Raw genomic sequence first — 18,012 nt, 5'->3', positions numbered from 1 at the left:
CATTACAGCTCAAAGTGGCAACATTCTTTAACAGAAATTGGGAAGCTATGCTCACACAATGTGAGGTTGCCATATTTTCAAAATAAAGAGTTTTCTGAGTTGCCATCATTTTTTTTCCAATTTGAGACACATGGATTTAATAGTCCAGCTATGATACAAGAATGTGAAAGAAGGAAATGTTTGTTTTAACATCTTCTGCAAACATAAACAGTTTAGAATGTATGTCTTATTCAGTGTCCAATGAAAAAAAAAACATGGCCCTACATGAGATTCTTTTCTCTACACTACTCAATGGTCTTCTGGCTGGCAGAAGAGCAGTAGTACATGTAGGTCAATATAGGTTTATGTTGGCAGGTAGAAGGGTGTTAGTTTTAATCCGCATTGTTCATTTTGTGTCGTACATCCTGGAGCTAAAACATGACAATAATTTTATTTCAATAATGGCTCCTCCTGGGGTCATGGAAGGAATATATTACAAGTTATAACAATGACAATGATTGGCATAAGAAACAATGAACAATTGCAATGCAATGCAGTGTCATTTTGAGTTTTATTTGAACTGCACAACCCTGATCCTGACCTTGAAGGTAAAAAAAAAAAGGATAAATGAGCATTTCTCGTTAATATGCTACTGATATTATCCTATCTCCAAATGGGGCGGTCAAAGACATGCTCAAAATTTATGCCAACAGAAAGATACAGCATGGAATATTTTTCCTGGTATCGCAATTTGCTATGCATTTTTTATCACTGTTCCACTCTGCTACGCATTTCTTTTAGGTAGCACGTTTTTATACAGAACTGTACAGAATGACAGTGCCATCAATTCCCAGACTGACCAAATATGCTAATCAAATTGTTAAAGAGAAATTATTCCCTGTTCCACCTTGTATAATTTTAGTGGTTTTCCGCTACAAGCAACTGGCACTACATGTACATCGTTGTTTGCCATTATCTTTGCTGGACAATCAGAACTCACTAATTTGTTATGCTGCTTTTTCATTTTAGCCGGTGTTTCACTTTTTTTTCTCGTCAAATCAAGTCTTTATTCAAAATTTCTCCAAAACAATACAGAAAAAAGTAACATAAAATAATACATGAATTCGATTGATTTTTGTGTTCTATCCATTCTTGCACATAATAAGGGGAATTTGACCAATTTCAAGCATGTCTCTACTTTCAACCATTCTTAGTTTTTGTGGTACCAAACAGATTTTGTCAAAATATCTCCCAATAATCTCAAGCATGCTAAAAATCTGGTACACCTCAAAAATTATCAACTTCAAGGTGAGCATTACAATAAATACCTGTTTGTCAATTTGTTCCTCAACGAATGTGTAGTTGTCTTTCATATTTGTTCCATCAAGCAACGCTGTAGGAATATACAAGAATGCAATTATCAAACAAGATGCAGAAATAAGGATTACTTTTCAATTCTAATATTGATCATATTACTTGGTATCATTAATAATAAATTACCACCTTATATCATTAACACAAAGCTTAGCACTTGGTCGTACATGTAAGTCTGATTATCATAACTGATTGCATTGATCATTAAGAGTAATCAAGTGTACAAATCAACTACTTACCTTTGTGTTATTTCCCTTTGAATGCAAGATTATGATAACAAAAAAGAATCTATTTTCCTTTTTTAGTAACTCTGAATGCAGAAAATAATGACTTTTCGGGGGTAGGGGACTTTTTTTTTTTTTTGCCTTTCAAGTGTTTTTTAGGGGCAGGGGTTGGTGCAGCCAAAGTTCAACAGAATAATCAACTCACCATGTTCTGTTTGAAGATGCTCATCAAAATCCAGCTGAGTATTTTTCTGATTCATAATCACCTCACATGCTCCAATATCTGTTTAATGAAATGAATATTATTAAATGGGATGATCATCCTTACAAAAGTATAAGTATAAAAGTATTTTTAAAATAGAGATTATTATTGAAGATTTGAAGAAATCAATCAAAGAATTATAAGAGAGTTATAATATCAATAATAATAATAGCAATAGAACAGTTCTTGCATAGTGCATTATACCTTTCAAAGGTCTCAATGTGCATTATGGAAATGAAAGAAAAAAGATGAGGGAAAGCTGCTGGTAATGTTATGACAAAAATATTATCAGTTAAATATGTACACTTTTGAATTTCCAGATTGATTTTGTGATTTCACATGCAATGTGTAGAATATTTTAAGTAATATAAATCTAATAAACTCACACTTTTTAATGGTTAATGAAATAATGTAATACTTTTCTTCCAGCTATATTTGAGAAATAAAGTGAGATTGTATCAAACAAATATATTTATTTGTTTAAAATTCTCTTACGGATTGTGAGTGATTTATATTTCTGCTTCAGATCCTTCAATTCAGACTGTACAAACGTCTTCATGTCACTCACTGAACTTAACTGTCTCCCTTTCTGCAAAGTAAAAAAAATAAATCAAACATTTTGGTAAGAAGAAGAATAAGAGACATATCACTATATCATGACACAGAAGTTAAAAGGGTAATATTGCAGATATTTTGAATTTTCTGATAAGGTATTGAAAACCCTTTTGGTGACATCTTCAAAATGATTAAAATCACCATAATTTGCACAAACTTGAATATGAAGGTCAAATTGCCAATTATGGCTAAAGGAAGGGCAATTTAAACTGGTATCATTTCTCACAAGGAATAGTGTTATATTGTCCTTTACGTGCTGAAAGACGATACATGTATATTACTCGTTTCTTACCACAGAATATGAATTGACCTTAAGTTTTCAAACATTGATACATTCAATGTGCATGTAAATCTATATTCTTGCAATTTACAAGCCCATAATTCCGGTTGTGGTAATGATTACAAAAAATAACACAAACAGACTGCAACAAAATGAATTCCCAGGTGTTTGTATATAATTATATAAATAAAAGTTAGATGCCAAATGATTCTGGTTGAAAATGCTAATCACTCAGTTACTTTAGCATGATAATCTGTGAGTAGAATTCTATTTCAACATAATAATAATTATGGTGATGATAGTGATACTACTACTACTACTACTACTACTACTACTACTACTACTACTACTACTACTACTACTACTACTACTACTACTTCTACTACTACTAATAAATAAATGAATGTAGTCTTTGGCTCCAGAAAGGAAAGAATGTAAAACAGTCATTGAAGTAAAGATCATTATCATCTTAATCCATATTATTATTATCACATCATTTTCATTGTCATAATCATTCCCTGCTGGCATCATAATCATTATCATCATAATCACCATTATTACCATCATCACCATTACCACCACCATCATCATCATCACCATCCTCATCATCATCACCATCATCTTCATCATCTTCTTCTTCTTCATCCTTATTATCATCAGCATCAGAATCATCACCATTAGCATCATCACCATCATCATCATCTTTATCATCAGCATCATCATCATCATCATTTGCCTCCAGATAAACTCACATTATACCCCGTTTGTACTGTCTTTGTTGTAGAACTCAGGTAAGTGAAGACATCTGATATATGGCGGTTGCGGATGTCTTCAAAGAGCTGGTGATTGGGGATAAGCAGAAAGCATAAAATTCAAAGAAAATCACACTTGTGAGATACGACTGTCCAGGGGAGCACTTCATGGAGAGTTCCATAAAATGACTTTCACTTGCTAATTCTCTCTCAACCAGTCAGATGCAAGGATTTGCAGTAGCTTATAACAATCAGCAGAGAAGATCACTCACTGTTTGTGAAATGCTCCACTGTATACCTATCATACCTATCATATACATCTATTTATATCAATAAAAATATACAAGGTGTGACAGTTTCCTGTACCAGATAAGAGCGGAGAAACTGTATAACTCAAAATAACATCTAGGCCCCATTTTTTAAAGACTTGTTCTAGTATCAAATCACAATTTCTATTAAAATTTCACATTCAGCCAATCAAATAGAAGGATATAAGCAGCTTTAAACTGTTATTGAAAATGTATTATTATAACAAGATTAAACTGGAGTAAAGACTTACATGGTGTGTTAAAAAAGTATCAGGTTTAGAACAAGATATAAGCCATGAACCTCAATTTCTACTATAAATTCTGTTATCGAAACATAATTTGAAAGGAGTGGTACTTGGGAGCACCGAACTAAGGCATGAACATACTTGCTAGAACGTCAAGTTTGGATGGTCCCTTTCAAGGTCAACTTTTTACCTTGTTTTGGTCTTGCTTAAGGGCAAGTCTACCCCAACAAAAAGTTAATTTGAATACTCTGAGCACTGAAAAGAAGATCTGGTCAATTTACGGGAAGTTCAGTGATAGAGTCGGTCTGAATATGACTGAGCTGGGACAAACTGTGCCATAAACTGACTTACCTGATCCTCAACAGTGAGAAGCAGTCTGAGAGGTTTCCCACCCGTCACTTCAGGACCGAATTCACAATAACCTATCAATAAAAAAGACGAGTAGTTTATAATTTGCATTTGATGCTATGATAATATTCTAATTTTCATTAAAGATAAATTTTGTTTTGGTAACAATCACAGAGAGAAAAAGAAAGATAATGACCTACTATGTGCAATTAAATCAATTTGAGAAATGATACTAAGTTCATGTCGATTATTCAAAAAGGTACATGTATTTTGCCACTCGTGTAGAATTATAACAGTGACATCTGGGCCCCGACTTACAAAGAGTTACGATTGTTCCAATCAATCGTACATGTAACTATATCGAAATCCATCAGTGTCATAATTTTTTCTACAGGAAATATACACGATGTCCTTTGTAATTAAAGACGAGCACACTGAATTTTCCAGTAAGCAATGTATGCATGAATGTACATCATAGTTAGAAAATATTTTGAACAAACACGCATAATACATGTTGATGTTGCTGGCCGTCCATAGTTGTAATTGATAGCATCAATTGCAACTCTTTGTAAGACGGGGCCCTGGATTCATTTATTTTACACCACAAAAAAGAATACCTCCTTGGTCCCATTTCATAAGGTAAACTGTCAGCCAATCAAATTAATGGATTTTAGTAGCTTTAAACAATTATTACAACTTTTATGAAATGAAATGGGCCACAGAGTACACAAGGGTAAATAAACAATATATGAAAATGGTACATCAAATTATATTGGGAGAAGATAGTCTTTCAGGATATATATTATAGGTTCTTTGTTAAATTGGTTATCTTTATGTGTATTTTTTCAGACTCATACAGTGATTATTTGACTTTGTAACATGGAGCAGGATAATGTTAACAAAACACGGATCTGAGGTCAATATTATCAAGGAATTTAAGATGTAACCCTCACCCCAAAAGGCTTAAAGCTTAGGCTAGTTGTGGTAAGAAGTAATAACACGCTGTCCCACATGTACTACTACAACACTACAAATCAGACGCATCTGAGAATGAATCAACAATGCTACGCCAGGCTTTGCGATCTGACATGAGAGTTGGTAAATCTGAAACATGTGCTTATCTGTGTAGAGGATCTTGAATTTGATTTTTCTCCACCTTCAATTTCATAATTTCCCAAAGTTCAGTTTACATAACTGTACTAGATCTAGATCTAAGATAATAATATAGTAACAATTAATATTGGTTCTAAAGATTTTCTTGTTAATCAGTGTTTACAGCAACTGCAATCATTTATCTTTACTCATTTTACAGGTTTGATTCCTATTCACCACAGACTCACCACTGCTGATGTCAAAGGTCTCATCCACAAGGCCCTCGTAGGTGGTCTGCGTACACATGGGGGTGACCATATCACATTCCCTGTCGATCAAGAAGAGATGGCCAATCTCATTCTTCACAGGAGCTTTCATTGGAGTTCCTTGGAGGGATTGTAAAGTGTTCATCATATCCCAAACCATCTACATGAAGTAAAAGAGAAATTTTGATGATGGATGACGTAGTAATAGTTCCATAGAATAAGAAGAGATGGTCAATATCATTCTGTACAGGGGCTTTCATTTGAATTCTTTTGAAGAATTTTAGATCCCTCCGACTCAGGTAATAAGCCTTGTCAGAATGGGAATTGACTCCTAGACTTGGGCAGCAATAATCACGTAGACTCAATTACACAGCTCTGATGCCCAAGCCTTACACCACATCTACCGGTATATGATATGATATGACACAAGGGTGTTTCACAAAGAGTTAAGTGTGACTATTACAGATTGGCACTAAACTTCCCAGACTTTGCATGCAGTACATCACCACATTGGTCACAATCACTAAGAAGACACACACTACTGTGTATCAATCAATGAGATTGTGCATTTAGTCACATTTAAATCTTTGCGAAGCACCCCCAGTTTACAATCCTGTAAATATAAAGATGTGACCAATCACATTGTTATCATCTAATCGCAGGCTTGTCTATGTCCATTTTGTCTCATAATCATTTGGTATAATATCCATTTAATTTTCTTTCATATCTTCCAATTATCAATTGGACCAAATGGTATATGGATTGAATGGCCATTGGTCCGATTGGATATTAGACGAAATGGTGAGTGGACGGAATGGCAACTAGACCATGTGGATAGTGGACAATTCATGGTAGACCAAATGATAAAACGAGTTGGTAATTGGACGAATTGGCATTAGACCAATTGATAATAAACCACAACATCTTACCTTAGAACACCTCCCTGTGTAGTAGATGTGGGGTATGGTTCCATATAAGGCTTGTATGCTCGCTAAGGATGTAGATACCGAATGGATCCACGTTTGGTCGCCATCCTGTAAACAATAGCAATGATTTTTACAAATTACATCATGTTATTTACAATACCAGTAAGTGGGAGTAACATAATGGAAGATGTGTGTCCTTAAATACTTGGCTTCAGATAAGTTATGAAATACACATATTAGTGACAAAGACATAAATAAAAACAACACCTACCTCATCCCACCAAAAATGTACAAACTTATCTTTACATCAATGGGGTAACATACAAGGAAGGATAATTGTAAATAAAAACAATATTTGCCCCATCCAACCAACCTGTTTAGACATTCTTATTTTAACATCAATGTGTTTACTTACGAGGAAGAATAATCTGAAGAAGTTTGGTAGCTCTAGCGATAGGATGTCATAGTCCAGAGGAAAGAGATCTAGATGAAACTCTTCCATCGTCACATCTTAAAATGATAAGATATGAAAATATAATTTTCTTATGTTGGGATAAGAGGTACAAAATAAAAAAGACATCACCAAAATTTGAATGTAAATATTTTACTGAATGAGCATTCAATTTTACTCCATCAAAAGAGCAGATGCAGAATCTTAATTTTCCTACGTTTGGTAAACAGTAGCGATGCTATTGTGTGGAGGCATGACTGATAAAATCTAATGACAGAAGTAGCAAAACTCTGTCAAACACTAATACAAACTTGTAAGATATGTCTTAAAATATTATTTGGAATCTGATTTAATGAGCATTTAAATTACTTCTTAGATACACTGTATGTTTGTTTGTTTAATTCGTTTCTAAAATGACACATATAAAATACTGACATACACAATACAATAGTAGTCAATGGTGAAATACAACATGAAAGGCTAAGGATAAAAGAGTAAATAAGGCCCTTACATGTATTTATTCAATTAATGTCATTATCATAGCCTAAATTTAGCAGAATTTCAAGCAAATAAATCATATCAGTCAAGGAAAATATGATCAAAACATTTTTCGCTCTACAAGACAAATCTTAATACTTGATCCTATCTGTTCATCTCCCTGCCCACCTCGTAAACAGCCCAATCCCCCCACCCAAATCTTTGATTTGTCTCTTTCATATTCTTTTCTAAATTATCAAATTAGGGTTTTACCTGCAAAGACACCTTCTTCTTCCAAAATCAGATCACAAACATGAAGCTGGAGGAAAATAAGAAATATAATACAAGCCTAAGTCAAATCAGAAATCCGCTTGACTTAAAAAAAACTTATTAACTTTGAAGAGGTATCAACACAAACAAAGATTTTGATCTTTTCACAATCGATTTGTTGTTAGCTTTTGCCTACTGCTTTCTGAAAGTTTTTTCAGACCAGCACTAACTTTCCATAGATGGGTATTGGCAGTGTGACAGTCCAAAAGAATTATTGGCAACTAATGCAAGTCAGATCTAGTCTGAAGAAGCCTGCAGAAACCTGTAGGCAAAAGCTCGAAGAAACAACAAGTCAATCGTAACCCCTTTGCTGACTACTCAGTACACAGTGGTGTGTCCTGTATGCATGATCCGTAAATTTAAATGCGATTCTCATTCAAACTTAATTTATGTGAAAGACCCCCCCCTGATTCAAAGAATTGCTTTGACATGGGCGAATATTTACCTCATCATGCAAAGTCATCTTAACCCTATCCTGATATCAAGCACATTAAAAGTGTATTTCCTATATATATCATTTGAAATTTGTCAAGCTTGAAATAGAAAAAAATAAACATTTAGCTGGATTTATAATCTCAGCTGTGGCAGCCAAATCAAGAACTGCTAACAAATATCAGAGAGTAACAAAAGAATTAGTCTTAATGCATAGATTAAATAAATTAAACTTAAAATACAGTACAGTATATCAATATTTCAACAAGAAAAGAATATTAAACAATGCAAGAAGATTTTTTTTTTTATTGTAATGTTTACCCTTCTTGGAACAAAAATAATTGAATATTTCCTTTGCCTGTCGTTTATTTTGTCACTCCGAATCTGACCTGTAAAGGGGAAGGAAGTCAATTTTTTCAAAATAAAAAATAATGAAATTAAGATTTTAGAACTACACAATTACACATGTATTTTTCATTAAATATATTTAGCAATGATAAGAAATCAATGACACATCAATAGTAATAATAAGAGCAATAATAATAATACATATTATTTATAATGCACCAAATCTGTTAGAATGTTCACAAAGCAATTGAAGAAGAGAGAGATCAAAACTAGAAATTTGACGCCCCCGCTTAACGCAATCAGAAATTCATTCAATATGATTTAATTTAATATCATGCAGAAACCAATATGCATATATATAATGAACAAATTTAGACCTTTGAACCAACTCACATATATGAGCTGTGACCTTTGACCTACAGACTCCCAATTCAAATTTAGCCAGTATTTTGGTGTCATCTACCTACACATGATTTTTTTTTCAATCATTAAATATATTTTGAGTTATTGTGAGGAAATCAAGTGGGGGGACGAATAGATGGGCGATGCTTTATAATGCCCCCTCTGGACTTCGTCTGCGGGGGCATAAAAAAAGAAGGAAATGAGTCAGGTACAAATAAAGAATAAAAGGAAATACCGGGATACAAATCTCAACTGGATTGCCTTGTGCAGGATAATGTACAGCTGTATAAAATACTGGACTCATGATTGAAAAATCCAATATCATCTTTAACAGCAAGGACCAATATCTAGGGAATATTGGATGGCCTTGAGTGGGATGCGAAGAAATATTGTACGAGCTCAAGAGGAATATTGGATGAGTTGGAGACGAATCCAATATTGTTCTTCAGCAAGTAACAATATTTCTACGCATCCCATGAAAACTGGTCATCCATTATATTATTATTATTATTTAGATACCCCCACAAATCTAACAAAAAGTAATGAAGCCCCCCGAAAATGTTTTTAGTAAATATCATTTTTGGCAATCCTGTAAATCGTGAACATGGCGCCTTAGTGTTGTCATTTAGAAAAAAAAAGAAATCTCTGTAATAAAGTAAAGTTGCGCTAGCATATAGTGCAAGCACATTTGAATTCAATAAATTGACACTCCTTTACCACACCTCCTGGCAACTAATATGCAATTCTATTTCATTGTGACGTAACAATAGCTTAATGTGCACAATCATTTATTAACCAATGATTAGCTTGTGGGCGGGGCACAATATTCATTGTGTCCAATATTTTCAATATTGGATGGTAATACATGCTGATAATTAAAAAAGAAAGTGCAAATATGATTTTCTTGCATGAATCTTTTTTTTGCCGTGTAAGTCCCTAATTTACTCATCACAAAAGATACAATGTACCATCTTTTCAATTAAATTAAAACTAACTTCCTTCTCATTTCCTTCTGTACACAGATATTGAACTTACTTGCTATCTGCTTCACGACTGGGACAGATGGCCTGACCAAATACATGCGTCTGTAAACATAAAAAGGCATTATCAATTAATGCAAATTAACCACACATTAAAAATCAGGCATAAATGCTTTTGGTCTGGCCAATACACTACCTGTATTGATTATGCAATCAAAAGAATAATATTCGCATCAAACTCAACATCACAGATAATTTCATATTAACTTCTAAGTAGAAATTCAAAGGAAAAGTAATTCACCTTTTTTTAATTCTGTAAAGAAAATAACAGTCTACATGGAAATCCATCAGAAATCTACATGTACAGTGAAACTATCTGTTAAGGATTCCATAACCAATCACCAAAAATATACTTTTGTCCAAATGTTAGAAATAATATATTCTTATCATGAACATTAGCTTCCGATATCACAGAGGAGATATTGCATAATACTACCTGAATGAGGCATTTTGGACACAGGATATAAATGCGTATTTTGTCTATAATTGATTAGTCACTCAATACAAAATACATCATAATGGCCAGCCAGGGTTCAGATGTGTGACTACGGACCATAATATTCATACATCCCTAATCCAGGAATTTGTCATTTTCCTTATTCCCCTATCTAGGAAATTATTTGTCCATAATATCCGTATTCCTATTTCATCAAACAAAATCTGAGTCATGCACACGTTAAAGTACATGTATGCGCCAAAAGTGGTGTATGCCAAAATTGGTGCACACCTGCGCTATATACTCTTTACATGTACGTCACTATTTTATTTATTTATCTATCCATCCATCCATTTGTTCATTTATTAACTTATTTATTTAAATATTTATTTATTTATTCATTAACTCATTGAAACCATGACAGTTGGATTATTTTACTATTACTTAGTGAGGACTACATTGTACTTCAATGAGTCCATGAATAACCTGAAGCCAGAAATACCAACAGGCAAATAGACAGAAGTTGCTACAAATTATAGCTTGAATAAAATTACACATCATACAGCTGTAGGCCTACAGGTAATAATAATAATAACAATGCTGAGTGGCTTTGATTTCCCTCAGTAGACCTATATTGCCCTCATCAGGACTCTGGCAATATGAGACTACTTCAGGAAATATAAATGGTATCTCCATCAAAACCAGTCAATATTACATAAATATTACGTAGGTTATGTATCTAAGTAAATATGCCATCACATGATCACAGCTATTAAAAAAGGATCATGATTTTCATGGTTTTGACGTCACCTCAGTGAATATTTGATGCAGTATTTGGTACCCTGGGGTACGAAATAATAATCCGCTATTTTGTTGAAGTATTTATTTTATTTTTTGCGCTGTACCCTGGGTTACCAAAAAATGTGTACAAGTATATTTTTTTCTTTTTAGTGATCTTATGTAACAATTAATGCATGCAAATGATAACTTTATTCTAATTTTCATGTTCTATTCTAATCTTCACTGTTCAATAATGATACCTGTAGTTGTCATTGTTGATCTTATGTCTTTGAATTCAATTCAATTCAATTATTTAGTTGAATATTTGAATGAGATTGGAAATTAATGTTTGTTCATTATCAAACATTTCAGTGTCAGTTTCTCTCATTAATTTTCCAGCACTGTGTGAGTGAATGAAAATCAAGGGTGTGATAAGCCTACACCACCCCCACCACGTGTACCAGGGCGAGTTTTGGGACTATAAGCTAATCTTTTGTGTAAGTTAGCTGTCGAAAAGTATACTTAAATTTTTAAGTATATTAATTTGTTACTATTATTGGCATTAGATTGTATCAAAGAAAGGAGAAATAGGCGCTGTGATCATTGTCCCCATTCATTGTCATGATTGCCGCACCAATCGTACGACCGTGATCACCATGACAACAATGTAACTGTACACTATTACAACACGAGATGGCGCTGCACAACGCCGTAACCCGGGGTACTACGGTACCCGGTGTACGGCGTGGTGCATCATTTATGGGTAATTTATTAAAAAATAATAAGGCTGATAGCAACCCATGGTAACCACTTTGGATTCTTTGCACAGGCCCTGTATAACAAAATGCATATCAAGCACCTGACAAGACGGCAGTAGGTCTGATTTTCAAGTCTTTGGCTGTGAGAGGAACCCAAGGTCTGAGCAACTAACCCGCATTTGAATATATTCCTTTATCAAGCCACACAAAAAATGAAGCTGTATGGGATTCAATTTTAATATACATGTATATTGCTACTTTGGTATGCAAATATTTAGAGAATCAAAACATGTTAATACAACTAGGTAATATGTAGTACCTACCCATATCCTCCTCCAGCTAGTGTGTCTGTATCTAGTTTGAAAATCTTTTCAACACCATGTTTCTGGAGAGGAAAAAAATAGACTATGAAAGTGAGATCTGGGCCCTTACATTTGATTATTGCATATATCAATCAATCGCTAAGCTTTGCTGCTTCAAAGTTTAATACATTTTGGCAAAATCATGATTTTTGTACCCCCCCCCCCCAATTTTATTGACTCCATGTTATCCTGCACTCTAATACTTTCGCTTGGCGAGTAATATTGTTAAAGCCGTATACCCTACATGTATAGATTAAATTGATAAATCAATAATAGCTGTATTCTATGCTTTAAATGCATAAACAAGAAGTCTTTTAATTGTACTTCCGATTCAGTCAGGCATTGACCAGCACGGCAGCACCTCCTCTTTTCCATCAATCTTGAATGAGATAATTTATTGAAGTAAAAAGTTGAATTAAAGGGCAATTGTTATCCACATGAAACTTACTTGTTTTATATTACAATACATAACTTTTTAAATGGATACAGCGTAAGTAGAATTATTTCCCAATTAGTATTACCCTTAGGAGCTGTGCACCAGCTATCCTATCGAGCGGCTTCATCAGATCAGGTTCAATCACTAGGTCTTTGTTGTTTGGCATCTGGGGAAAATATAAATACAGATGTAAATCAATTGATTAAATTATGAAAGACCTGAAGAAGAGCTCAATTACAATTTTTTTAGCCATAGACCAGTCAGTCAACGAGTGATATCAAACAATGCATAAGAAAATCAGTGTCAGAAACATATTAAACCACTTTCAGACCTAAATTTCCATAGCTATACTTTTACATGATATAAATCAAAGTTTACTCAACCAAGTACAACTTTGAAAGTGAAATGACTGAGCAGGATTTCTCAATTTTCAACATGTAGCTTGAATCATCTTCTTGTAACGTTATATCATAGACCAGATCACTGGCCAAGTCTGCAACAGAATTTGTTTGGAGAGGGAAAAGTACTGTTGGCCTAGACCGAACTGAAGACAACAGACCGTGATGATATTTGCAACAAATGTTCCATAACTTTTTGGAGATCCCAGGTGTTGCTGAACATTGCAGGCGCAGCTTCTTTGACTCTACACTAGATCAATGCCACAATGGTCCAGTCTAGAGCCAGTAATAATATTAAGGCATTTACATGAGAAAGTTTAGGTAAGTTTACTGGCCTGTGCGGCCGCATTCTACAGTCAAAGCCAGGGTACGAAACTGCACTAGCAACGATCAAGTTGCATGTAGATCTAGAATCTAGTTTTGTAATGATAAAGTGGGAGTAACTTTACATTCCAATGTCATAACCGAATATGAGAGGTTGAATACTAACTGTAGTGTTAGAATGAGGCAGCATCATACACATGAGACATTATTTATATGACATGACATTGAAGTCTAAATGCAAGCTGTTTATAAAATTTGTCATTTTTCAGAGATTTATATTTATCATTCTATGTAGATCTAGATCTACATTTAGATCTTTGGAAATGTGATAAATTTTTGTATCCTTATCAGTACATTTGTATCGGTGAGTCAGCAAAATACCACATATAAATAATCCGCTGCCGATTTCAGTAAATTTTGCTGCGTTTATTCATTTAATCTGTACTCTTTCATTTGGCTTTCCATACTTTGTTTACATTCAACTTGTTTATTTCCATTTCAACTCATCTCATCCTTCTTCCATCCTCACAATCCACATGCATTGTCATGATCTCATCTTTCATTCAAATCTCCACAATACATCTCACATAGCAACACAGGTTCATTGCATTTCATTCTTTCATTCAGTTTCCCTCAGTCATGCTTCCTGGTTTTCCATTAGCTTTCCCCTCCATGGTCTTATTGTTTATTTCTCATTAGGATTCAGTTTAACTCATGACCACCCTTCTCTATTCTCTGATTTGTTCTTATTTTTAAATAGGGTTAGTTCATTTTATAGTTCATACTATTTGCCTTGTATTTGATTGGTTGATTTCTATGATTATCCAATGTGGGTACATTGGCAGTGCTGATCTGGACTTCATCATGTTAACTTCTCATTTATTCTGTGGTCACCCTATCTTCAGTTTAATCATTTTAGTTTAATTAAAGTAAGGAGAGCTTAGGAGATTGAATGTACATGAGAGCATAGGAGACTGAGTTTATAATTTTGGAAGTGTACAAATGGTCATGTTACATAGATTTACATGTAGATCTACATCTAGATCTTTGGAAATGTGATAAATTTTTGTATCCTTATCAGTAAATTTGTATCGGTGAGTCAGCAAAATACCACATATAAATAATTCGCTGCCAATTTCAAAACATTGCATGCAGATGATATATGCGCGATGTACCGGGTCTGAGCTCGGATCCTCGCGCATGCGATGTTTTGAAATCAGCAGCGAATTATTTATGTGTGAGGAACTTCATGATGGCTCTAAATCACCAATATGAGAATAATAGAAGCATGGAAAAGAAGTGAAACTTTGTGTAAAGTAAGAATATTAGTCTAATTGTTTTTAAAGATCGTGATGTCGCATGAATTTTATATTTGCTCCCCATAAAATCCCACCTTTGACACTTGGAATATCAGATCGAGTTCACGGTCTAGAAGTTAGGGTACATGTAGGTGGAGCATAGTGTAACAGTAGTGAAGTGGAGTCTGCAAGAACTTCGCTTGAGGTAGGGCGCAGAGTGCGCTAACGCAGAGGCGATGGTCGAACAGCTACAGCGCTCTGTGGCCGCTTTACACCAAAATTGCGGCTCATTGTAGCAGATCAATTTGACCAGAAAATATGTGAAGCTTTAAATTTCAGTTTGGGGTGGATTTTTTTCTTCTTTTTTCTCGACAAGAAAATGCAATGGGAGCGGCTTTCTTTGTTCTTTTTCTCAAGACAAATAGGCTATGCATGATTATTTGGAACGGAAATTTGAATGTAAAAATAGGGGCAAAATAGGGGTCCCCTCCGCGGCACATACCCACTGACTATGCATTATATACTGAGTGCCCCCACTAAAACATTTAAGAGATTTTAATTGTGAACGATTAGGCCAAATCGTGGTTTTGGAAACCACTCATAGATTTGTGCATTGTGTACGCGCATTTGTGTACAAACTTGAATGGAGGTGGAAATAGGGAACCGTGCGTGCGACTGAATGAAGCGCTGCTGTATGAAGTGAATGGTGGTTACCTATATCACGATAATGCCAACTTTTTCAATTGGCTGTTTAAAATCGACTGTCCATACACACAACCTGTCTGGACACCCATCAACTAATTTTTACTACAGTCCCATTCACTGCAATTGGTGTTATAGCCTAAACAAACTTTATTCTGTTATTTGTATATTTTTTTTAGTCGTCTTCACGTCGAATAGAATAAATGCAATAATCAAACTTACTGACTCAAGAAGGTGACCTAAATGTTCTCTCGATAACTGCTTCAAAATTGAGAAATCAGGCATCCTGCTCGCGGAAGGCGTAGCCCCATTGCTGCCCATGGAAGTCGCCATCTTCGTTAAAACAGCTCAGCTGATGAGCGATCGATCGATCGCGAGTCGAGTCGAGAATTAACGAGATAGATTATTGGAGATACCGTATTTATCTCTAAGGCCGCAAATTCATATAGACTTGTATATATATGGATAAGAAGGACTTTCGATTTAAATCTGAAAACCTTGAAAGGAAATAAGATATTTTTTAACAATAAATTTGTACGAATTAAGGGGAAATGCATATTTGACCAAAAATTATATGAAAAAAAACACATTTAGTGATTTACAGATTGATTGTTATGGATTTAATATGATGGAAAATCAAGATCATTTTCATACTTCCAAAGAGTCAGACAGTGATTAAACATAAGTGATATTTTCATTTGATAAAGAAAATTGATCATTTATTTTATATAGCTATTCCAGTTAGCTGGAAAAAAATCATGAAAACAGATCGCAAGAGGCTATAGGGAAGAAACAGGCGCGTACGCAAGGGGGGGGGGTTCGGGGGTTCAAACCCCCCCCCCCCCCTTTTCGTTTCCTTTTTTTTTTTTTTTTTTTTTGCTTGTCTCCCCAGAGGTCGGTCTGGTCAAGGAGTTATCGGGCAAGAGCCTGATAACTCCTTGGTCTGGTTACGGACAGTTCCCCTAACCAATAATGTATATGACAGCAATAATGAACAGAATCTCATGTTTCCGACGAAAAACACAGAAAAAATTTCCGCTCGCTTCGCTCGCTCCATTTTATTATATCTTTTATTTCCGCATGTCGCCGACATGATCACGGTATCGCCATTAACAAGGCCATACATGATTATCATGATGTATACTTATGAATACAAGTGAACCAAGACAAAGACATACGTTTTCTTACAAAATGTGTTTTACCAATATGAAAACCAAAATGACGGAAAACGCTAAAATGTCGGTTAGCTCGCTCCGCTCGCTCGTAATAATTTATGAAATTCCATAAGTATCTAGTCTCCTGTTCAAGGCCGTATTATGAGTGTTACGAATAGAAGGACATGTAGCATCGACTAATACTTGATTTACTAACAAACTATTGACAAGAAATGTATGTTTTGACGGGAAAACGCGAAAATTTCGGCTCGCGCTCACTCCGCTCGCTCGTAATCATTTATGAAATTTCTTAAGTTTCTAGTCTCTTGATCAAGGCCATATCATGAGACTTACGAGCAGAAGGACATGTATCATCAACTAATATGTAATCATTACCAACAAGCTATTGAGAAGAATTGTATGTTTTGACGGAAAAACGCAAACATTTCGGCTCGCTTGCTCCGCTCGCTCGTAATTATTCATGACATTTCTCAAGTTTCTAGTGTTCTGATCAAGGCCATATCCAGGCGCGTAGCCAGGGGGGGGGCGGTCGCCCCCCCAAAAAAAAACGTCCCCAAAAAGAAAAAAAAAGAAGGGAAAAAAGGAGAGGAGAAAAGGAAAAGGGAAGGAAGGAAAGAGAAGAAAGGTAGCTTTGTGTTTTTTCTATTTATTCTTTATTTTTTTCTCAAAAGAGAAACTCCTTCACTCTTCTTGCTTTAAATTCATATATGGTATTTGGTCAAAAGAAAAAGTTGAGGGGTGCTCATTTGCCAGTGAAATTCAGGAACATACAATTAGAAAATGTAAAAAAGATTAAATACTTAGGTGTCATGCTCGATCCGGGCTTGACTTGGTGTGAACATATTACTAATATCGTTTGTAAAATATCTCGAGCAATAGGTTGTATAAGGCGGATTAAGCATTTACTGTCCTTTGATATCATGAAGAAGCTGTACTTTTCTATGATTTTACCTTACATTGATTACTGTAGTACATCTTGGGGAAGCAGTGCAAAAATACATTTAGATAAGATACAAAAACTTCAAAATAAATATGCCAGGATGCTTTTGAAAAAAGATTATAATACATCACAAATATCTCTGTTGCAGTCACTGAAGTGGCAATCAGTAGATCAGCGTATAAAATATCAGTATTGTGTTTTTGTATATAAAATAATGAACAATTTAGTTCCAAATTATTTAAAACCTTTAGT

General features: G+C 34.6%; 1 protein-coding gene across 2 annotated transcripts in view; it reads right to left on the bottom strand.

Annotated features, from left to right (window-relative positions):
* The window catches only part of LOC121415746 (vacuolar protein sorting-associated protein 33B-like), a 28,405-nt gene extending 12,391 nt beyond the window's left edge, over window positions 1–16,014 (bottom strand). For both annotated transcript variants that reach the window (XM_041609076.1, XM_041609077.1), the window contains exons 1-14: window positions 15,868–16,014; window positions 13,009–13,089; window positions 12,449–12,510; window positions 10,147–10,196; window positions 8,683–8,750; window positions 7,873–7,918; window positions 7,087–7,181; window positions 6,675–6,779; window positions 5,728–5,905; window positions 4,391–4,461; window positions 3,487–3,573; window positions 2,335–2,428; window positions 1,783–1,860; window positions 1,308–1,372 (exon numbers count right to left, since the gene is read on the bottom strand). In XM_041609076.1, the coding sequence (XP_041465010.1) occupies window positions 1,308–1,372; window positions 1,783–1,860; window positions 2,335–2,428; window positions 3,487–3,573; window positions 4,391–4,461; window positions 5,728–5,905; window positions 6,675–6,779; window positions 7,087–7,181; window positions 7,873–7,918; window positions 8,683–8,750; window positions 10,147–10,196; window positions 12,449–12,510; window positions 13,009–13,089; window positions 15,868–15,978 (1,191 nt within the window). In that variant the 5' untranslated portion in view covers window positions 15,979–16,014. The remainder of the gene's footprint in view (window positions 1–1,307; window positions 1,373–1,782; window positions 1,861–2,334; window positions 2,429–3,486; window positions 3,574–4,390; window positions 4,462–5,727; window positions 5,906–6,674; window positions 6,780–7,086; window positions 7,182–7,872; window positions 7,919–8,682; window positions 8,751–10,146; window positions 10,197–12,448; window positions 12,511–13,008; window positions 13,090–15,867) is intronic.
* Between the last annotated feature and the right edge of the window lie 1,998 nt (window positions 16,015–18,012).

Source organism: Lytechinus variegatus, chromosome 5 (assembly GCF_018143015.1).
Source record: "Lytechinus variegatus isolate NC3 chromosome 5, Lvar_3.0, whole genome shotgun sequence".
NCBI lineage: Eukaryota > Metazoa > Echinodermata > Echinoidea > Temnopleuroida > Toxopneustidae > Lytechinus > Lytechinus variegatus.
The sequence above is the reverse complement of the archived record's forward strand: the minus strand, read 5'-3'. Positions and strand labels throughout refer to the sequence as shown.